Source organism: Leucopleurus acutus, assembly GCF_964270905.1.
Source record: "Leucopleurus acutus genome assembly, chromosome: 11".
Lineage (NCBI taxonomy): Eukaryota > Metazoa > Chordata > Mammalia > Artiodactyla > Delphinidae > Leucopleurus > Leucopleurus acutus.
Window position 1 is genome coordinate 2,223,202 of NC_139152.1, and position 23,255 is coordinate 2,246,456.

General features: G+C 57.3%; 1 protein-coding gene across 1 annotated transcript in view; it reads right to left on the reverse strand.

The window, feature by feature from the left end:
* The window catches only part of CACNA1C (calcium voltage-gated channel subunit alpha1 C), a gene marked incomplete at both ends in the record, with an annotated part of 456,740 nt that overhangs the window by 403,456 nt on the left and 30,029 nt on the right, over window positions 1-23,255 (reverse strand). The window contains 2 exons of the mRNA XM_082850933.1: window positions 2,033-2,138; window positions 5,640-5,961. Of these exons, the coding sequence (XP_082707059.1) occupies window positions 2,033-2,138; window positions 5,640-5,961 (428 nt within the window). The remainder of the gene's footprint in view (window positions 1-2,032; window positions 2,139-5,639; window positions 5,962-23,255) is intronic.

Consider the following 23,255-nt stretch of genomic DNA (forward strand, 5'->3'; position numbering starts at 1 on the left):
GTATGTGTGTCTCTGTGTCTGTGTATGTATGTGTGTGTATGTGTCTGTGTACATGTATGTGTCTCTGTGTCTGTGTCTATGTGTGTGTAGGTGTGTGTGTGTGTGTCTGTGTGTGTTTAGGATGGAGGAAACCCTCCATCTTCTGAGCATGCTTCCTTAATTGACTGTTACCGCCCAACCCGTGGCTTGAGAGAGGCGGCAGCTGGAACCGCCTTCAAGCCCCCATGCTCTCCTGTGCGGCCCGCATTCCTAGTATGAGGTCCCCCGAGTCCTGACTGCCCCCCACTGCCTGCCCTGCGCTGTGTGGCCTCGCCCTCATTGGGGAAGGCGTTAGCGTGACCAGCGGGGCGGCCTGGACGGGCCTGGGCCGGTGCTGCCGGTACTGTACCCTTTATTCAGCACAGCTTTACTGGTACAGTTTACACACCAGGAAACCCGCCCGCTGTGAGCGTATGACCTGCGATCTTCAGTAAAAGTCCAGAGTTGTGCAACCGTCACCCCCGCCTAGTTTCAGAACTCATCCATCACTCTGTGGAGTGTTTTAAAGACCACGGCCCCTCGCCTCCAGCCCGGAGGGCGTCCAGGGACACCCTGCTCTCCAGCCCGGAGGGGTGGGACCAGCGGCCCTCGGTCACCCAGCGCGCCCACCTGTATAGCCCCTGGTGGCCCTTCTCATCCTCCCGGACTCGAGGTGAGGGGCCGCCTCTGGGGCTAAGATGACAGCCGCCGCCTCAGTGCCTTGGCCCAGAGCTGACCCAAAGCATCACTGGCTTCCAAACGCCCCGGATTGTTTTTCTAAGTGCGCAGCCACAGGGTTCTGGGGAGGACGGGGGGGAGGGGGGGAGGTGACACTCGGAGCAGAAGTAGCACCACTGGAAGAGGCTCCTGCTTTGCTAGGGGCCCTTTGGGACACCCCTCTTGTATTTCTTTTGACACAGCAGAGATGTCCTGCCTGTTAAGAGACAAGGTCACGCCTCAGCAGGCCACGTGGATTGGGCCGGTGCTCTGGTTGCCGTGTCATCACTAGGCCTGAGGGCCGACTCCGGAGCCTGACCCCACGTGCAACCCAGGCTCACTGTGACAACCGGGCAACGGCCGTGAAGTCTAAACGGGCATCGGACGGACCGCCTGACGGGGCCAAAAAAATATGTCAAAGGCTAAAAAGCAGAAGAACTGACTCTCCCGTGACATCACAAGAAGCCGGCGACAGCAGAAGGAGGCCCGGTTCCCTCCTGCTTCTTCCAGAAGCTATCAGCAGACAGTCCCGTGTCACCAGAGGAAGCAGCCAATGACGGCGGAAGATGCGCTTTTTGGGGGTCACGTGAGAAGCTTTGGTGTCCTGGCAGGGGAGAGGAGAGGGGCAGGACTTCCCCCCAAGCCTGCAGCCGAGGCACCCTGGGGCGTCCGGCTCTGCCAGCTGCATTCCAAGGCTCTCCTCCCATGCCCAGACGGCGCAAAGGCCTTTGTGATGACTTCACGCTCAGCCCAAAGTAAACACCCTCCACACTTTTTCCATGGACACATTCTAACCCGACACTGCCAGCGCCGGCCTCCCCACCAACCAGATGGAAAGCCGCCTTTCCCAAGAACAGAAAACCTTTCTAACTAAACAGTACATCTTGGCTGCAAAAGCAAACTTTCCTAAAAGCTTCCTAGAAATTACTTCTCGCGCACCGATCCCACATGTCACCTGAGCAAACGTCACCAGCGGAACGAAGGCCCTGGAAACAAACACGACGGAGGGTCCACAAGGCACACTCGCTCCCGCAAACACCTGCCCTTCAAGGCTGCAGGTGTGCTGAGCACCCCCAGAGCTCACACTCACGTGCGCCCTGCTCACAACCGCCTGACTGCAACAGTATCTGTCAAAACAGGCTGACATAAGACAGGTGCCCATTTGAATACAGAGCTAGAGCCCTCGGGATCCCAGCCCGGCTGGCTTTGGACCCTCAAACACGTTCCAGCTTGAATCCGCACGATCCAGGCTCAGGCCTCCGCCGACTCGGAAATGCAGACGCAACAGCGCACTTACCAGGTTGGAGTTGGTGGCGTTCGAGTCGTCCTCTGGGAAGGGAATGTAGATCGCTAAGGCCACACAGTTGGCAAAAATAGTCAGTAAAATAATGATTTCAAATGGCCTGGGAAGGGAGTTAAGGAAGTTAATGCCACGGAAGCACCAGTGAGACAAACATAGGCAGATAGATGTTTCAAAACGGAATCAAAGATGCGTCGAATCTTGTTTAAACAATACATTCCAAGCCCCTTGTATTCTGAAAAGAAACATATGCCTTGTTAAGTGCTTCTAATGGGCCCCGCCAAAATGTTCCCTAATATGTCAAACGCAGTGGAGGCCAGGCGCGTGCCAGAGTAAACAGGTTTCTAAAACTTTTTTTCCTTCTTTTATTTATTTAGATTTGCCCTGGGCTTCATTTTCCCTCATGTGCACTCAGGGTTGCTTTGAAAGATTGAGGCCTGCTCCAGCCAGGGCTCGCCACCCCCAGCGGCCCACACCGGGGCCCGACAGAGCTTGGCGGGGGAGGGGGGCCCCCCGGGATTCAAGGCAGAGACTCGACTTGAAGACGTTTCAGTGACATCTGGAGATAGGATTTTCAATCTTTTAACTTTAAATTTCGAGTCTGTTTTTTCTTCCTCCTTATTCTCTGCTTGCAAAGAGCCGGAAGGTGGCCAGGGGCTCTGGACGCCCAGGAGCACGGCAGCGTGTGCCGTGCACGCAGGGGACGGCAGCTCCACGCAGGGGCCCAGAGCCTCTTCAGTCTGCGGAGGCCCTGCCTGTGATGAGGTGGCCTGTGGCCCAGGGCCTCCTGACTTGCCCGCAGGTTGTGCAGGGCGCTGGAGGGGATAAGCCAAGGTTCACCACCCCCCCAAGCAATCAGGGAGGTCCTTGCGCCCGGATTTTCTGCACCAAAATATCAGGGCAGACATATTCTCGAGAGAAAAATGAGCAACTGTGATAACAGCCCTTCCACCCTGCACCCTCAATCGAAGGCCAGAGAAGGGGGCTTCAGAGGAAGGGCCCGGTTCGTGCTCTTCCAGCCCCATCTCCCCACCTCCCAACACGGCCAAGTTTCCAACCTAGTCTGTGGAGCCTCACAGGAGGAGGCAGAGAAGGAGGATGGCCATTTCTGGAGACAGGGACCACCTCCATCTCCAGGGAAACCTGCACTCACAAAGCTAACGAATCCTGAAGCAGGAAGAGGCCTTGGAGATGGTCTGGTCCAAACTCCTGAGGCCCAGAAAGTCTGAGGAACGTTCCCGAGACCCACATCAGGCACTGACCAGCCAGGACCAGAACCCAGACCTGTGCCCACCGAGTCCACCGTCCACTCCTCTGCCACGGACGGCCCCAGACCTGTGTCATCAGGGCAGCTCGGGGCCTGGAAGGAAGCAGTGATTCTCCAGTCCAGGGCCTCCCGGCTACAGGTCCCCTCGGCCCCAAGGGCAGAGCTAGGGGTCCACTCACCCAGCGTGCCCCACAGACACTGCCGTTGTCTGCGTGCGCCTTGGTGTCCAAAAGATGGCCTGCAGTGCACTGCCCAGCCCCCCAGCTGGACAGACACAGAAAATAAAACCACCTGTCTCAGACCCGAGCTGGCCAACAGCAGAGCCAGGTCCGAACCAGAGCTTCTGACTCAACTTTTCCAACAGGCCGTGCTGCCCCTGGAGCTGGCCGAGGACGCGTGGTGAAGATGGGATGCTGGCCGGGAGGAAGGCCAGGAGCTGACGCTGACCGAGAGCTCGCCCCGGGCCAGGCCCTGCTCTGACCACACTATCCGCACTCCGGAGGGGCGGACAGTTATCACCCCGCTTCTACACGGGGAAGCCGAGGCACAGAAGGTGAGATGTCAACTTGCCCAGAGTCACATGGCTTGGGTAGGATGGGGTCAGGCCAGAGAGTCTGGCTGCGGAGTCTGAGTCCGTCAGGAACATTCTATGCTGATCCACTCGGAAGTCACCCTAAGCGTTTTTAGGAAGCTGGTTCTTTTAGACCTCCTCCCACACGGCCTCCTCCCTCCCACCCTGTCCCCACCTGCTCGGCAAAGCGACACTCAGCCCCAGGCTGGCAGCTTCCTTCGCATCACCTGGCCCCTGTGGTCCCCCCTCCCAGGGCAAGAGCACCTCCGCTCAACTGAGCCAGACCTCAAAGTCAGCCTGTCACCCTCCCAGGCTGGTGATGGCTAAGCACAGGGTGTCTCCGGCTCCCTTGCTCACCCCCAATTTTAGGCTCTCCATCCATCACCTTATGGTAAATTTCGGGGCTACTGCTGGGGAAGAGAAGGTGCGAAGAAACCACTCAGGCACGAAAGAAACTCTGCAACGTGGAGAAGCCCACTGTGGGCTGGCTGTTCAGGCCCAGGTCGGGTCCCCGTGTGTCCCAGCCGGGCTGGGTGGCATCCTGTAGACATCCTCCAGTGCGTTCTCTTCTACGCTCTGGGCTCACGGGGAGCAGGCCGCGTGGACCGTGGATTTGGATTCGGGGCACCTGGATCTGAACCCCAGCTCCGCCGGTTGCCAGCAGCGTGGTGTGGGCGAGTTCAGCTCCCCCAGGCCCCCCGCCCCCTGGCCCCTCGGCCCTGACTGAGCATCTGTGACAGCAGCCCAGCGGGGCCGCCCAAGCCCAGCCTCTCACCCGGTCACCCGGAAAGCGGACGCCTCGGCCTTGGGAGCCCTGCCTGGCTCTGCAGCTGCACTGGGCTGGGCGCCTCCTCTCAAGTGCCCTTGGACGTAAGGGCTCAGGCACTGACATCTCCTTTTACCTTTCATCCATCCCCAAGACCTCTAAATCTTTCCATGCAAAGCCATAACTGAAACCCAGCCCTCCATCCTGAACCCCGGAGACGTGGCAGCCCTGCCCAAGTGGATTCTTACTAGAAAGACACCCGGCACTAAGTCCCAGGCCCTAGTCCGGCCCGTGTGACCTACGGGCACTGCGTCATCACGGGGAAGTCAGGGCGCACCCACTGACGGCTGGGAGCCTTTCCATCTCCCTCCCCACGATTCCCGGGCGGGAAGGGGCCGGTACTTGCACCCTGAGAGCCGCCCTTCCAAGCCACTTCCCCTGCAGGCCTTGCTCATGGGGTTCCTCGGACAAGGGTCTGCGTTACACCCTCAGGGCGGCGCTCTCCACTTCAGCTGCACCTGGAGAGCTTAGCCAGGCCTGGGCGGAGCTCAGACACCTGTGCTTTGTCCCAGCTCCCCAGGCAACGCTGATGTGCCCCAAGGCTGAGAAACACTGAGCCACGCCCCAGCGCCGACCCTCTCGCCTCTCCCGGGCCCTGCAGCCTCGAGCAGGAGGTCCCGCATCTGCGCCAGTCCCACAGCTCGGGAGGAGGAGGGGGGTCTGGGGTGCAACGCTGTCAACCCCACCATCAGTGGGTCCTGGGCAAGCTCAGCCTGGAGGGGGGACACTTCCTACCCCTTAGGCTTGTTTTCTCAAATGTTGCTTATTATATACAAAAACAACCCCCAGGGAGCTGGTTATACAAGCAGATTCCTGGGCCCCATCCCCAGAGACGCTGCCTCGAAGCTGGGTAGGGCCCAGAACTCTGCATTCCGACAGCGTCCTGGTGACAGGTGCAGCAGGTCTGAGACCATCTGCTGGCCCCGAGCACAAAGGATACTTCCACTCCACGATGCTGATGCATGCCCTCCGGATGGGGTTCTTGAGGGTCAGGCAGAGCAGGGCACGGGGCGGGCGCGTGGCCATCGTGCTGCCCTGTTTCTTGGGCTTCCCGTACTGCTGCCGCTTCCGCTGCGTGGAGCTGACCGTGGAGATGGTGGCGTTGCCAGCGCTGCCCATCAGCTTGGCCTGCCGGGCCGCGTCAATGGCTGCCTGCCAGGACAGGGCGGCCCCCGGTGTGGGGATGTGCTCAGGTGCCAGCCCCGCGGCCGCGTTGGCATTCATGTTGGCGTGAGCCGGGCGCGGGCTCCCATAGCTGGGACCTGCAGGAGAGAACAGGGGACAGCGGTCACTGGGAGGAGAACGGGAGAGCTTGTGATGTGCTCTGGACCCCAGGCTCACAGTTTGTTTTTTGAAGTCTCATTTCCACCACAATTCAGAAAGAGACACGTACCACAGTGTTCACTGCAGCACTATGTACAACAGCCAGGACATGGAAGCAACCTAAGTGTCCATCGACAGATGAATGGGTAAAGAAGATGCGGCTCATATACACAATGCAATATTACTCAGCCATAAAAAGAAACGAAACTGAGTTATTTGTAGTGAGGTGGATGGACCTGGAGTCTGTCATACAGAGTGAAGTAAGTCAGAAAGAGAAAAACAAATACCGTATGCTAACACATCTATATGGAATCTAAAAGAAAAGGTACTGATGAACCTAGTTGCAGGGCAGGAATAAAGAGGTAGACATAGAGAATGGACTTGAGGACACGGGGTGGGGGAAGGGTAAGCTGGGATGAAGTGAGAGAGTGGCATGGACATATACACACTACCAAATGTAAAACAGATAGCTGGCGGGAAGCAGCCGCATAGCACAGGGAGATCAGCTCGGTGCTCTGTGACCACCTAGAGGGATGGGTTAGGGAGGGTGGGAGGGAGGCTTAAGAGGGAGGGGATATGGGGACATATGCCTGCATATGGCTGATTCACTTTGCTGTGCAACAGAAACTAGCACAGTATTGTGAAGCAATTTTACTCCAATAGAGATGTATTAAAAAAAAAAAAATGTCCTACTTCAAACCACTGCAGGAGCCAGGGAGGTGGCACACGGAAACATCAGTGTGTGGCGCTGGGAATCTGCTCTGGCCCTAGTTCAGTCTAGGTCAGCTGTGTGACCTTGGGCACACCACACCCCTCGTGTTAGGTGAACAAGACACGAGATGTATTGCATTACAACCTTTACGGACCCCAGAAACAGTGAGTGGAGGATGTAGAAAAAGACTAATATGCAATGCAACACGTGTCAATTAAAATACATACTTGTAAGAACACATACAAATAAAGTAGAAGAGAATGGTTGTTTATGGAAGGTGAGGCAGAAAATGAGAATAGGCGCGTGGGGGCAGAAAAAGAATGAATGAATGAATGAATGAGAGCCACTGCATGAATCAATGCTAACAAACGTACAATGAATTGAAGGGTATAATTCACTCAAATCTCTGCACCTAAGTTCCAAAAAATAAAAGTAAGTCTGATAAATGAAGGGGATGGACCCAAGCAAGGTCACATCCAGGTACCTCAAACCCATGTGGCGATGGGAGTTGTTGGATAGGAGGGTGGGGGGCTGTGATGGTTCTGAATCAGGAGCTCCTCTGACATGCTCCCATTGAGAAACAGGATCTACCCGCCCTCCTCCTGACAAAGGGTCGGCCTCTCGTGACCGTTTTGACTGGTAAAGTTCAGCAGAGGTGACAGTAGAGATTACTTCCAAGGCTGGGTCGAGAACTCGCAACACCAGCCCTGGGCCGCCATGCTGTGAGGAAGCCCAGCCAGCCGACGTGGGGTTGGGGGGTGGGCATCCCAGCCAGCCCCCAGCTGCTCCAGCCACCGCCTGACTGCAACCCCACGACAACACCCCAAGCCAGAACAGCCCGGCGAGACCTTCCTGAACTCCCGACCCGCAGAAACTGGGAGACAGCACGGTGTTTGCTGCAGAAAGCCACTTGTCTTCGGTGACTCATTACGCAGCGTTTGGTACCTGGCAAAGGGTGCTGTGTGTAGTGGGGGTGACCAGAAAGAAGGAAACCTGGGTAGGAACCAGTGAAATCCAGCACAGAAGCATCTGCATGGCTCTGGTCTAAAGGCAACAGAAGCCTCCAAGACTGTCCCTATGACGCGGCGCGTGTCTGGTGGGTTCTCTCCCATCAGCTCGGGGGGCACCTCACCCCAGAATCCTACACGGCTTACCAAGGGATCAGCTCAGCCTGGGCCCCAGATCAGACAATGACCTTGAGACTGGCCGGCTGGGCAGGTGCCCCAGGGTCAGGAGATGCCACAGAGAGTGGGGTGATTACTGTGGGCGGAGAGCCTGGCATCTGGAGGCCACTTCAGTCGCCTGGGAGACTGTGGCTGGAGCCCAACCAGCAGCACGAATGTCACCTGCAAGCCCCCCCCCCACCCCATGATGACCCTCTTCTCTGCTTCATGTGCACAAGGCTCCTCCAGGGAAGCTGCTGGCCCGGGACACGCTGCCCCGTGGGGCCCTTCTCTCTCCTCCCTGCCACGGGCTGGGTCCTCGCCCAGCCCCCGCCCCCCAGCGCACATCCTGGGCTCGTCCTTCTAGGTTAGACTTTCAAGGCAACTTTTGCTGCCGGTGTGACCCCCTCAGCCCCACCGCCGGCCCTGTCCACGACGGGGGCCAGTGCAGAGATGAGCACATGACTCAGCTTAGCCTCAGAACCCAGACACACTCCATCCTAGAAACAGGCTCTGAAAACCACTGGGCACCTGCATCCAGCCACACCTGATGCCCGCCTCACCCTGAGCTTTCCAGTTTTATGCCTTAGGTAACTTCGCTTAAGCTAGTTTGAACTGGATTTCTGTCCCTTGCAACCAAAAGAGAACGAATACATTTGCTCGTACCTGCCTGGGCTGTCATTCCTCCCAGCTTCCAAAGTCTACGTCCCTTCCATCGTCACACCAGTGACACACAGTAAGTTTCCAGTTTTATGCCAACTGACCAACGTGACCACCAAAACGCTGTACCTCAAGGATTCTGGGACTTTTCTGAGCACGAGAGAAAGGTGACAGATTCGTGATGTCTGCCAGGGGCACGAGAGGGAGGGGGACGGCATCACAGGTGTGCGCTTCCCACCCCACAGGACCCCAAGATGAGCACTTCGGGTCCACTTAGGTACCAGCTGCTGCCACTTCCCTGTCCGCTGACAGCCGCCTCCGGCACCATCGCCATGTGGTCCCCGTGGCACTGGAGCCCCACCGCCACTGCTGGGCCTCGTCCTCAGTTCACTGCCTGGCCCCAACCTGACACCAGCTCCATGTCACCATCTAGGACGTCGGGAGCCGGAGGACCCAACCCTTCCCACCGGGGGTCTCATCTGTCACGCACCTGCCGCCGTCCTCCCTGTGTGTGTCTGAAGCCTAAAGCAAGCGGGACCCCGCGAGGCCGGGCCTTCGCCTTTCGTACGGGAGCCCCAAGGAAGGGACGCGAAGCCTCCAGGCGCCTGCAGCACGAGCGGCGCCGTGACAGCCAGCCAGGTGAGTGTTCCCACCACACACGAGGGCGAGGGCGCCGTACTCGCTGGAGGACGAGCTCCTCCTGGGGTTCACGGCCTGAGGGTGAAGGGGCTGCACTTCTGACCCCAAGAACACCCTCCGTGTCGGAGGCGATCTTCACGGGGCAGCGCCCACCACACCACCCGCCCCGGGGCCTCCGGGATGGAGGCGGATGGACAGACGTGCTGCCCTGGACCGAGCGGGTCCGGCGTGGCCAGATCGCGTGTCTCACCGGCTTCACTGGCGAGGGCTGTGACCCTTAGCTTGCCCGTTTGATCTTTGGGAAACCACCTTCCTTCCTAGACCCCCGGTCTGGCCATGACCATGCTGAACAGCCTCTGCTGGAGCTCCTGGGCCGGCCGTCCTCTTCCCTCGCGTCGGGAAAACAGTCCTGGCTCCGCCCTGCCGGACTGTCCGGGTCTCCGCGGTTCTCTCCTGACACGAGGCCTCGACACCACCCCTCCCGCAGACCCTGGCGGCCACATCCCGGCGCTCCTGGAACGCCTGGACGAAGTGCGAGACGAAGGCGGGAAGCGGCAGACAAGAGCTGACGTCATCACGGCCAAGGCCGGGCTGGGTGCATCCCGGGGCCCCGAGGCAGCGAGACTCGGAAAGCCTGGCCTGGGGGGGCCAACTTCAGGGCCACCCGAGCCCTGGGCAATGACCTTATTTACACTGTGAGCCGTTCCCAGAGCAGTGGGACCTCTCGGGAGAGGTCCATCTGGAGAAGCACATACGGATAAGCCCGTGGGGAAAAGTGGAATGTCAACCTCTCCCCAGCCAGAGGGCAAGAAAACAACCTTCAGTATTTCGGTCCTGGCAGCCCAAGCACTGCTGCAGCCTGTGACATAACGAAGGGCACAGTAAACACACACTCACACACACACACACACACACACACACACACACACACACACACACGAGAGACAGGTGTGGCCCCTCGGGCTGGCCTCCATCCAGGCCGTACCTCAAGGCCCAGCTCAGCCTGTCCTATCACAAGTGACTGTCCCCCGCGCCCTGGGACGACTCCCACCCAGGCATGAGGCTCTCAGGACCCCTAGGACCCCCGTGACAAGAGGACACAGTGATCCAGGAATGGCAGGCCCCGCGCTGGCGGAGCCGGAGCAGAGCTAGGGAGGAAGGGAAGCAGCTCTGTGTCTCTGACGGCTTCGGTTAGCAGGAAATAAGCACCCGACGCAAAGAGACCAATTTTCAAATTATAAAGCTGATTCAGAGCTCGGTCCTCTGGCTGCCAGCTGAAACGATGCCACCGTCTAAGTCTGCTCTGGCTCTGCCTTCCTGGACGATCTGCAGGAGCCCGGGGCGGCGCTCAGCAGACCAGGCCGCACACACAGGTGGGCGCCACCGCGGACCAGGCCGCGCACACAGGTGGGCGCCACCGCGGACCAGGCCGCGCACACAGGTGGGCGCCACCGCGGACGCCGTCCTTGATGGGAGCAGGTTGACTCCCACTCGTGAACCGGCTCCGCCCCCCAGGCAGCTCCCCAGGCCGCACACACGGGCGATCGCTCCAAGGAGCCAGGACGAGGCCCCGGTCGGCCTTGGCACGGGCTGCTCTGCCAGGGCCCAAGCCGGGAGATGGGCTCCCCGGGGCCCCTGCAAGGGAGGCGTGGTGCTGGGACCTGGAGCTGCTCAGGGATGAAATCGAGCGACTTTCTTTAATCTGCGTCCATCCACGCACCTGCCCCAGGGCCACGTCCCAGAAGAGGCCCAGCATCTGCTTGCTAAGGCTCGTGATGACGACGTCACGGCGAGGGTGACCTGGGAAAGCGCGGGATCAGCCCGTCGGCGCCCGAGAGGACGAGCTTTCCCAGGCTCCCTGCTGACCTCTCTGCTGTGACCTCCAGGGAGCACTCCGGCGAAGAGGCTGTGAGAAACGATGTCTATCTCCGGTGCCGCTGGCCTGGTCCAGGCCACCACCCATGTCTTGCCCCACATGCTGCAGAAGCCCTGCCATTTCCCCCACTTCTCCTGCCCGTCCCCAGTCCAATCTCCATGCAGCAGCCAGAGTGACCTTTCAGAAATACAGGTTATGAATCAGGGCCTGTCGTCCTCCCAGTCAAATCTTTCGCAGCCCAGACTCTGCCACGGGCTGTGAGCCTGCAGGGGCGGCCCTGCCTGCTTCTCGGAACGTCCTCGCTCTCAGCCTGGTCCAGGCACGCCTGCCGTCCTGGCCCCGTTTCACTCAGACAAGCTCAGTCCTTGTCTGCCCCAGGACCTTTGCATGTACTCAGCATGCGGTTCCCCCTGCTCCCTGCTTGGGAATTCCTTCGCAAATCCCCTCCCGACCCCACGGTGTAAACGGGCAGACCTCCAACCCCGGCGGCCAGCGTGACCCTCCCCATCTCCCTTCCACATTATCCCTCAGTAGAGAAGCCCAACCGCCTGGCACGAGAAAGGGACCCCCGGTTAGCCATGTGTGTGTAAGGGGTTCAGGGCTACAGGCCAGCTTCGTGCACACGACCTCCCCCTTTGGCCTCAGTACATGCAGCCGTGCACAGAGGGAGTGTCTCCCAGCGGCCAGGCTTTGTACACACACAGCACAACCTCGGCTCATTTATGGAGACGAGAAGCAATCGTGTAGCACCAAGGACATGCTTTCTCTCGGGCCGGGTGCGTCCTGAGGGCTTTGCAGATGCCCGCAGTGACCAGGGGCCTCCGTTCCCTTTAAGAGCGAAGCAGCCGACCTGAAACAGAAAGCGAGCTTCTCTGCCCATGAAAGGCCAAACGAGCAGCCAGCCGGAGGCCATTAATCTTCTCCATCTAGTGCGTTTACTGAGATAGCCGGGCGCTCACACAGGGAGGATACCGTCGGGCGCTCACACGGGGAGGATGCCGTCGGGCGCTCACACGGGGAGGATGCCGTCTGGGCTCAGACGACAGCTGAGGCCCGGGCCATCGCAGCCGGGTGTGCTCCCCCAGGGAAGGCTGGGGTCCTGCTCAGCCCCGGGCGGACTGCCGGACCGACTAACTCAGAAGTCATCCCCCCTCCTCCTCTGCGCGCTCCTGTCCCGCAGAGGCTGGACACACTTTCCAACCTCCCCGTGGCCAGAATGACGCGGCTGTGAGGTCAGCCAGGTCGAGGCCTGAAATGAAACTACGTCCGGTGGGGAGGGTGTCCGTGCCACCACTCTCGCCCTGTAGAGACAGAAAGGCTCTGGCGATGGCTTCCCGGTGCCCAGACCTCGGACAAGGTGCTGTGATCCTCAGCGCGGTACCGCCCAGATCCATTTCCTGAAGATCCCGGAGTCCCAGTCCTCTTAGCGACCCAGCTCTGCCGTGTGGTCCTAGGAGCAGTCCCGGGGCCTCGCCTACTGCCTGCTCTCCCAAGCCTTCCAGTCGCTTTGTAAACCTTTAAATGCCTGCATTAAGTATCCATCCTCGTAAAACGGCTACGGCAGTGTCTGTTGTAGGTCTGAACCTTGACCGACACGGGCAGGCTACAGCAGCGCTGTCCTAAGGAACTTCTGCAATGATGGAGACACTCCATAATTCTGGGGTGTCCAACGTGGTACCCACCAGGCACTGGCTTTAAGCACTGGCCAGGAGCTAGTGCAACTGAGGAACTACACTTTGAATTGTATTAATATTTAATTTCAGGTAATTTACATTTAAGTACCCTCACGTGGCTAGTAGCCACACTGTGGACAGCACACGTCTACATTTAAAGAGGAGTCGTGGGCTTCCCTGGTGGCGCAGTGGTTGGGGGTCCGCCTGCCGATGCGGGGGACGCGGGTTCGTGCCCCGGTCCGGGAAGATCCCACGTGCCGCGGAGCAGCTGGGCCCGTGAGCCACGGCCGCTGAGCCTGCGCGTCCGGAGTCTGTGCTCCGCAACGGGAGAGGCCACAACAGTGAGAGGCCCGCGTACCGCAAAAAAAAAAAAAAAAAAAAAAAAGCAATCAAGACCTGGTTCAGAGGCTGCTGGGTGGGTGGATTTTCTGATCAGGAAATAACCACTCTCTGCAGAAAGACATACTTTCAAAGCATACAAGATCCTAAGATCCAACAAACAACAGAAACGAAAAGTCATTTTTCAGGGGTTAATACTCTCGACAGACGAATAAGAAACTGGGTTTCCCAATGGGCAGATGGGGAAGCTGACGTTTCCTCCAGCCCAAGCTGGGCCCACGAGAGCCCGGGGACATCCCAGCTGAGATGCAAGCCCTCTCCCCAGACCAAGCCCCCAGAGGGTCTCCTGAGCGTGTCAACCGTGAGCTGTACGTCTGCCTCCTTCTCTTAGCTGGGCTATTACTGCACTATTTTCAACGGTCTCCTGTCGGTCCCTCCGCCCTCCTCTCCCCACATCCTGCTACACACACAGTTCATGAGGGATGACGACGCTCAGAATGGGCCCTGGACCACAGGAGTCAAATCTGCTCTGTAACAAAGAGACAGTGAGGGACCAGGGACATCTGCGGCCGTCTCCTCAACTCGACCCATCGGGCGCTGCCTTAAATAAACCCGCCTCTTTTCTGTGCTCCATCACACCTCCATCTAATGACGGGGCAGAGGCAGAGAATCTAGAGCGCTTTGGAAGCCCAAGCCAACGGGGAGGGCGTACGGGGACCAGCATTCTCACCTTCCAGAGATCCCGCAAACAAAACCTGGTCTCTGCTCTCCATGGGAGAGCAGGTCCAAAGGAAAGACGAGGAGAGAGAATCCAGAGAGGGACTCCCATGGAAGCAAACTGGCCTCCATCTGCAGAGGACCCTAACCAGAAAGCCATGCCCCTGCGGTACTCAAGGTCACACTGACCTCAGAGAACAGAAGGAAGAAGAACAGCCAGAAAGCAAACTGACAGAGTCGCTGAACCACGCCCCGCAGCCAAAGGTCGTCAATTGCCAAGAGTGAGAAAATGCTTCTCCTGCTTATATCCAAGCAGGGGGAGGGGGCACGTCGCACCCTCCTGCTATTTGAACGAAGGCACCTGTCACCACCTGGTGACGGCAAACCTAAATTACAGGACCGAGTGGAGAATTCCCTCACGTTTACTGAAAGTCAGCATTTCAGCTCTTTAAGTGTCACCGCAAAGTAGCCTTTATAGTAAAAAACAAGTAGATCCAGCCCTGGCTGAGGTCAGGTTCCAGCTAGAAAAAAGGGAAATCCTCCAGGTCTGGGGACGGGAAGGGTGCAGAAGACGGGATGAGGGCCACAGTGGCCTGGCAGAGCACCCGTGGGACCCAAACACCGACTCCCCCTCCTGTGCTTCGGCCAATGAAAGCCTGAGGAGTTCAGGGGCCCCTCTCCGATTCTCCCAACGAGCTGTAAGCCCCCTGCGAGCAGGAACCAGCTCTGTGGCTTCTGAAATCCTAGCACAGCAGTCACCCAGGAGGTGCTCAAAGCACAGCGCCTGCACGGAAGTTCTCTGCAGAATTTCTGCTTAGGCTTCACAGGTATTTATGCAGAAGTCCACAGAGACGATGCTATTCGATTCTTTAGATCAGTATGTTCGTCGTATGGTGAATGTGGTTATGTCCTTGTTAAGGGGAGGTTTGTTTCCTGTCCCACACCAGCAGGGAAACCCCAAGAAGCAGGGCCCTCACCCATCCTACTCACCACTGCTCCCCCAAGCCCAGAGATGCCTGGATGTGACGCATGCTCATTGAAAGTGTGCTGAATGAATCAATAAGTGGATATTGGCAGAACGTAATTGTCCCGTGATCTTTTCTCCCTTAACATGCATCACTTAGACTCTGGCCCCATGATACCGAGGGGTTTGCCGCTTTGGCCCCATTTTATTGGAAGGAAAACGGAGACACAGGGAGACCACACCTTTCCCAATCACCAGAACTAGAACACGGGAGGCAGTGCTACCTCGCGAGGACAGTTTTTAGTAGATTCAGTGGCCCCAACCTAGTTCCTTCTCACCATCTGGGAGGGTGGGGGGCAGAGAGGCTCGCCTCCCTCACTGATGCTCGCCTGCCCACTTCTTTCACCCACTGAGGGGGGACGGGCACCTCTGGGAACCAGCAGTAACCAGCTCTGACTCAGAGGACCGGCGGGAGAGCCCTGCGGAGGCTCGGAGCCCAGAGCTCAGACCCAGACCCTCGCGACCGAGAGCACGCCCACTCCGCAGGAGAGAAGGTCTGCTGAGCCCAGAGCCCCGCCAGCCCCACCGGGGACCCCTCCCAGGCCCCTTTCGCTGCGCCCACCACGGGTAAGTATCCACCACGGTGTGAATTATACCAGCACCAAACTGGAGATCCTCCAAAGCCCACCACTGGGGCACTGGTTAGATAAACCAATGCAGACCCACGTGATAGAATTGTAGGAAGCCATAAGAATTATGTTTTTGAAAAATAATATACAGAAGGAAACCCAGAAAGGAGGGGATATACGTGTACGTACAGCCGATTCACTTTGCCGTACAGTAGAAACTAACACAACATTGTAAAGCAACTCTACTCCAATAAAAGTTAATTAAAAAAAGAAAAATAATATAGAAAAATTTTTACAACATAATATTAAGCAACAGTGTCCGAAGAAGTATATACGGTAGGACCTCAATTTTATAAAAGACTTTTTTTATAGGAGAGAGGCTAAACGGAAACTAAATAGAAATAAATTATAAAAATAATTTATTATTTTTAAAAAACAGAAATGTTATTAGCGGTTATCTTCAGGTGACGAGTGACATTCATTTGCGCAGAGGCAGGTCAGCCAGGCACACAGGGCCCTGGACTCAGAAACCAGGCGGGCTGCATTCCGGCCCTGTCAGTTACAGCCCTGTGGCTGGCCCGGCCACCTGACCTCCTGGTACCCGAGCTTCGTCACTCGTGAGACGGAGATAATAACAGAGGCCATCGCACCTGAGTTAATAAGGGGCACCTCTCACAACAGTGCTCAAGAGCAAGGCCCTTGTGAGTCCCAGCTATTGCTTTCATTAGTGTATTTTCCAAATTCTGTACACTGAATAATTCTTTGGTGATCAGAAAGAAAAGCGTTGTGATTTTGTCTGATTGTTTAAGTATGCTTCCAAAATGACCGTGGCCAAACCAGCATCAGATTCTTGTCCAGCTGCTGACCACCCATGGCGGGCAGTGCGCAGACCCCACCTGGTGAACCAGCCACCCTGCGGCCTCTTCCTCCCAAACTCCAGCACATCAGGAAAACACAGCACCTGCCCACAGGCGCAGAGGAGCGAGAAGTCCCGGGGTGGCCCTGCAGCCCCTCTGTGCGCCCCTCTGCCGACCACAACCTGCACTCAGGACTGAGGGTCGTTCGCACCCGTGTCTCCACCTGCAGCTCTCTGCACACAAAGGGACCCAGGTTTGGGATAAAGTGAAACAGGCGATTTGGAAATTAGCCGAGAAACACGGGCAAGGTCCTTTCCTTTTCCTCGTCTTCTCGACCTTTAATAACAATTTCGTGTAACATCAGCTGGGCTCCACGAGGTCTGAACAGGTACGCGCACACGCGGGGAGAGGACTCCTGGATCCCGTCCCCGGGCCTGGGACGTGCCATCCCATAAACGCAAGCCCTCCGGAGAGGTTCTAGCAGAACCAGACGTGAGAGGGAGGAAGCGGCTTTCCTCCAGCCTCACGGTGTCAGAACCCAGGCCACCGGCCCGGTGACCATCACTCACACCCCCAGCCGCCCTGCCAAGCGCCCAGTGACGCACTCTGCTCTGGGCCTCAGCTTACTCATCTGTAGAACAGAGATGAGTTCCTCACGTGACAGTCGTAAGGACTAAATGAGATTCTACCCCAATATGAAGCATTACTAATGAGAATCACTCCACACACGCCCGCATGTAAAGCCTCAGGGCACCAAAGGAGAGGAACGCACCTTCAGGGATGTGAAATAAAACATAAAAGCTGCTTTATAAAACTTTTTTAAAAAGACTTTTTCCTAGAAGTAGCCCCTCCTTGTTAAGAAACCACCTCTTAAAAAGTGCTGTATCTCACACACAAATATTGATGGTGTCCATTTGTGAAAAAGTGAATCTATTCAGAGAATACGGAGAATTCCACAGATCCTTGAAAACCGTGCTCCATTTTCCAAGGACCCTCCGTCAGGGGAAGGCTCTGAAATTTCTCCATCGTCCGCGGGATTGCACGGTGCGGGGGGAGGGGTCCCGCACATATTTACACACTACACACATAACACACACGAATACACGCACACTCGGCACTCTGTCCTCCTCCCGGACGTCGCCAATTCTCACCCGGGTGGGACAAGAGCAGCGCGTGACGTGACTCCTCTCCACTCACAGGCCGCTTCATAGCCACGCTCTGGTAAAGCATAACCCTTCTTTCATTTAGCCAAGTCAGTGCCATTCATCTCATTCATCCCCACAGCACCTCCGCCAGACAGCAGGCAGGCGAGAAGGTGGAAAGGCAACGAGAAGGTAAGCAGGCGGCCCTGAGGCTGTCTCCCTTTGCTAAACGTTAAGCTGCATGAAAGCACCTTGACGCTTCCCCGTTTGTGGGGCAGGGCCAAGCCAGAAGCCGAGAGAGCTGAATTCCAGGCCCTGCTCCATCGCCATCTGTTCTGGGCACTTGGGCGAATCACTTCTCTCTTTGTCTCCTAACTTCCTCTTCTTCAGAGGGAGGGGGCTCAGCCGGTGACCATAAAAGTCCTTCCAGCTCAGATACTCAGCTCCCAGAGCCCTGGGGTCCCAGCCGTCACGCCTCCCCGGCCGGTCCAACTCCCACGAAGTTCCACGGTGCCCGGGTCTCCTCCCCACTGGCCTCAGGACGAGGGCCAAGAGGGTGCAGCCCACCACCCACTGCCCTCTGCTCACTGGCTAGTGGCCTGGGAGAGGGTGCTCAGCCGTCCTCAGTGGCTGCCCCCAGCTGGCCTGGGCTTACAGGGTACGTGCAACCTCAGGGCCATGCAGGCAGGAAGGGCAACCCAGAGAGCACGGCCCTCCAGCCCTTGTTTCTTTCCTAGTTTATCATCCCAGGATTCCCCAGGACTTCGGGGGCTCAACAGGGTCTACACGGAGGTCCTCAAAGCCAGAGAGAGCGCCTCACACCCATTAGGATGATGGCATCAAAACACCAGAGAAAACAAGCGCTGGCCCGGGCACGGAGAAAGCAGAGCGCTGTGCACCATCGGCGGGAAGGTAAAACGGTGCAAATCTGATGGAAAACAGCACGGTGGTTCTTCAAACAATTAAACATAGACTCACCATCCAATCCAGCAATTCCACTTATGGGTATTTATCCAAAAGGAGAAAGTGGGGACACCCATGTTCACAGCAGCCTTGTGCAGGACAGCCGAACGGGAGAACCGGCCCGAGTGTCCATCAACAGGCGAATGGATCAACAAAATGTTCTACGTACGATGGACTGTTATTCAATCTTAAAAAGGAAAGAAGTTCTGACGCAATGTGTCAGACGCTTCAACCTGAAACCTTGAGGACAAAATGTTCAGTGAGATAAGCCACAAAAAGACAAGTACCGTATGATCTACTTATAGGGGCCCTTAGAGCAGGCAGATTCACAGACACAGAAAGTACCATGGGGGCTGCCAGGGGCTGGGGGAGCAGGTGGGGAGCTAGTGTTTAATGGGGACAGAGTTTCATCTGGAAGACGAAAAAGTTCTGGAGATGATGGTGGTGATGGTAGCACGGCAATGTGAATGCACTTAATGCCATTAAATTATATACTTTAAAAAGGTTACGACGGTAAATTTTGTGTTGTGTCGGTTTTACGTAATATTAAAAAAATTAAAAACTTAATTTAATTCAGTTTCCTTTTAAAAGCCAAAGAGGAATGAGTGTTGGACTCAGAGAACGTGGAAGAACAGTCCAAGAGGAAGGACACCTGGGCAGGAGGGGCCCCCTCCTCTGGGGAAGAAAGCTCAGGTCTGAGGATCCCACGAGCCCCAGCCTGGGCCCGGCTCTGCCCAGGCGTAGGAGCATCCCTGGGCGGCCGCGGTGGGTCCTCTCTGCAGCCCACGCCCAGCCTGCGCCCAGCACAGCAGGTATAAAGAGATCCACTTTCTCCCCCCTATCCTGAGACTTCCCGTTGCCAATGACAACACCACGGGGGGCTCAGGCTGGGACCGACTTACCCACCGAGCCCTCCAGGCCTTCTGGATCTCAAGTCCAGGCTCCTTCCTCGGGGCCTCCTGAGTCCCTCCCTCTGCATGCACGGTCTCCTGTCCCTCTTGAGCCCCACTCGGCCTTTGCCCTTCCTTGTCCTTGGGTTTTTCTGACACCTTCCAGACCAGGAGCCTCTGAGCCCTCTCGGCCTTCACTCCATCCTCTCCCCGAGGAGGACAGAGGAGACACTGGGTCCTGCTGTGGGGCAGCGGCCCAGGCAGTGGTTGCCACCCGGGGGGTCCTCGGGGCTGCCCGGATGCCTCAAGTGCATCCACAGGCCAGGCCAGGCCACAGGGGGCTGGGGAGTTGGGAAAGTCCATCTTTAGGAGCCCAAGGGGAAGGCAGAGGTCAAGGCACTTCCAGTTTTCATCCCAGAACTGAGCGATGATTCGTGGAGCAGAAACCGGGGCTGCAGAAATGCTGTGAAACCACAGGTCTGTAGCACTGGCCCCGTTGAGGTGACTGTCCTCCAAACAGGTCCATACGTAATTAGGAGGCTGACAACTTTTGCGACAAGTCAGATCTGGGGCTGGTCCACGGAGCCAGCGGGGCAGCGGGAGCGCGGAGGGGGTGTGGAAACCCTGGGTGCTGGGGACAAACCAAGAAGCAATTGAGGGAATAAGGGAGCCGGAGAGGAAGCAGGAGAGCCTAGTGGTGAGAGCGCCGAGAAGGAGCCACTCGGGACCGAAGCTCACGTTCCCTCCGAGCCCGGAGCACAGGCAGGTGGGCGACGTGCCTGAGGCCTGGGACGCTCTGAGCTGTTCCAAGGGTTTTAAAACCCTTGCAAGCCCTTGCGGGTGCAGCCATTCGTGAGGCCGCAGTGGACGGCAGCCATTCACTGGGGTCCTTTTACTGTTGACCCTGCTGTCAAGTGAGCTGAACCCCGGGCCTGCAGCAACGAAGGGGAGGCCACCGGGCAGGATGCCGGCTCTCAGTCCTCGACCCTCCACCCCTGGCAGCTCTCCTCCTCGGCAAGGAGACCGAGCACGAGGTGTGCTGGGCCTGGGTGCATGTCTCCTCCCCTCCACCAGAGGCTGTGTGACTCTGGACCAGTTCAGCCCCGCTCTGTGCTTTGGTCAAGTTGACCAACGCACCCCGAAGGCCCTGGACCCAGTTCTGCATCCCCTGATTCCAGAACTGGCATGTGGGTGGCGGAAGAGTTTATTGTTCGGAACGTGCTGGCGAAAGGAACAGGCTTTCCAGACGGCGCCCCCTCCCCACCCCTGAGTTCCTCCCTTTAATGCTAATAAACGCTTGAATCTGGAAAGCACCACAGACACAGCTGATGGACAAGGACGGCTGTGACTCCAAGAGCGGGGTGTGCGATGCCTGCTCCCCACAGCGCCCAGCCCCCGGGCCCCCATCGCCTCTCCAAGCTGTTCTTCCTGGCCCAGCTGATGCCCTGGAGCCACAACCCCCGGAGCGTCAGTCCCCCTTGGGCGTCTGACTCAGTGGGAACCTGTCAACATTTGATTTTCCCCATCTGTGAAATGGGGACATGACAACTGGCCAATGGGGGCAGAGCAGACGTGGGACCTGGATGGTGAGAGTCACTTGTCTCCACACACATCCAGGAGGGGACGGGGCCCGTGGGCCACTTGCCTGCCTCTGCTCTCTGCACTCAGCATCCCACCAAGAAAAGCGTCCTTTCCATAGAAAACAGACTGGACCACACACAGCTTTGCGACGGGTGGTGCCCTGGCCGCCGGCATCTGAGACCCTGTGCGCTGACCCCAGGGATGAAAGGCCGTTTTCCTCAGAAAACTATGGGATTGGGGCTCCCACTCAGGATGGTCGGTGCCCCGTCCAACCTCCTGGTTGAGCCAAGCAGTTATGAAACCCCACCCACTGACCCCAAGTCACCGGAGATCAAGCAAGTGTGGGAAGGGGTCACGACGTGGGGAGGGAGAGCTGCCCGCCTGGGATACAGGGTCGGGACAGCAAGCGCCCTCCCACGACCGGGCACCTTGGGCACGCGCACACGCACACATGTTGAAGGAGTGTGTGCAAACACGCGTGTCCCCAGCGCGCAACGTGCAGGCGTAGCTAAGTGTGCACGCTGGCCCTGTGGGTGGAGGACAGGGCCTCTAAAAGCTGGAAAAGGCAAAGAAGCAGGTTCTTCCCCAAGAGCCTCCAGAAGGCGTGGAGCCCATTTTGGACCTCTGACCTCCAGAATGATGCTTCTTATGCCACTAAGTTTGTGATGATTCATTACAGCAGGAAAGGGAAATGAATACACCCAGCATCTCACCTGGGTAAACTCACTGCAAACTGAAACAGCAGGAAGAGGGCAGAGTTCAGTGGCCTCGGTTACTCGGCCGACGGCCGCGAGCAGGCCCCACTCTGGGGCTTCCTGAGGGAGGCCCTGCTGCTCTCGGCCTCTGCTGGGGCTGAACTGGTCTGGCCATCTCTGCCGACGCCAGATGTCTGGGGAGATGGGCAGGACAGAAACAAAAGCCTCCAGGTACTGATTTAAAAATGGACAAATGACTGGAATAGACATTTCTCCAAAGATGATACACAAACAGGCAAGAAGCACATGAAAAGATGCTCAACATCACTAATCATCAGAGAAATGCAAATCAAAACCACAGTGAGGTACCGACTCATCCCCGTTAGGACGGCTACTGTCAAAATCCCAAAACAGGGGCTGCCCTGGTGGCGCAGGGGCTGGGAGTCCGCCTGCCGATGCAGGGGACGCGGGTTCGTGCCCTGGTCCGGGAGGATCCCACGCGCCGCGGAGCGGCTGGGCCCGTGAGCCGTGGCCGCTGAGCCTGCGCGTCCGGAACCTGTGCTCCGCAACGGGAGAGGCCACAGCAGTGAGAGGCCCGCGTACCGCAAAAAAAAAAAAAAAGAGAAAAGAAAAAAGAAAAACAAAACCCGAAAACAACAAGTCGGGGTGAAGATGTGGAGAAACTGGAACTCTTGTGCTGACGTGAATGTAAAACAGTGCAACTACCCTGGAAAACAGTATGGAGGGTCCTCAAAAAACTGAAAGTCGAACTACCACGTGGTCCAGCAATCCCACTTCTGGTCATTCACCTAGAAGAGTTGAAGCCGTATCCGTAAGAGATACAGGTACACCCACGTTCATGGCAGCGTGACTAACAAAAGCCAACAGGCGGACACAGCCCAAGTGTCCACAGACAGACAGACGGACGGATGGATAAGCAAAACGTGGTCCCTCCATACAATGGAACGTTATCCGGCCTTAAAAAGGAAGGAAATTCTGCGGCAGAGGCTACAACAGGGATGAACCTCGAGGATTCCACTGAGTGAAACAAGCGAGACACAAAGAGACAACGACTGTATGACTCCACTTACGTGAGGTCCCTGGAGGAGTCAAGTTCACAGACACAGCAAGTAGAAGAGTGGTTCCCAGGGGCGGGGGGGAGGGCCGTGAGGAGTCGTCATTCAATGGGGACAGAGTTTCCGTTTTTCAAGATGAAAAAGTTCTGCAGATCCATCTCACAGCAGTGCGAATATACTTCACACTACTGGACTGTACGCTTAAGACTGGTTAAGAGAGTTAAACTTCACGTTTCATGTTTTTCACCAAAATGAAACAAATACAAAACTCATTCCATTCTCCGAGTGTATAACGTGCACCCAATGAGCCCGGCACAGCCGGTGTGACAGTTCCCAGCCCTGCCTTCAGCTGGCTCCGCAGGCCTGTCCTGTTTACACGTGTGCCCCCCAGGGGACCGTGAGCTCTCCAAGGACAGGAGTCACGTCCAGCCACCCCAGCGCCTCCCTCGGCCCCGAGTGGTGTCATACACGCAGGAGGTGCCCCACGGACAGTTGGTGGCTTTGCTCTTTCACAAGGGTGTGGCCTTAGCTTCCTGCAAATTAATCCCATTCTTTGCAAGTGGTGCTTATGCTAGCGCCACCCCCATCTCCTCCACCCCCGTCCCCCGCCCACCGCAGGGTCCGGGGCCTCAGCCGAGGGGACAGCAGTGCAGGGCA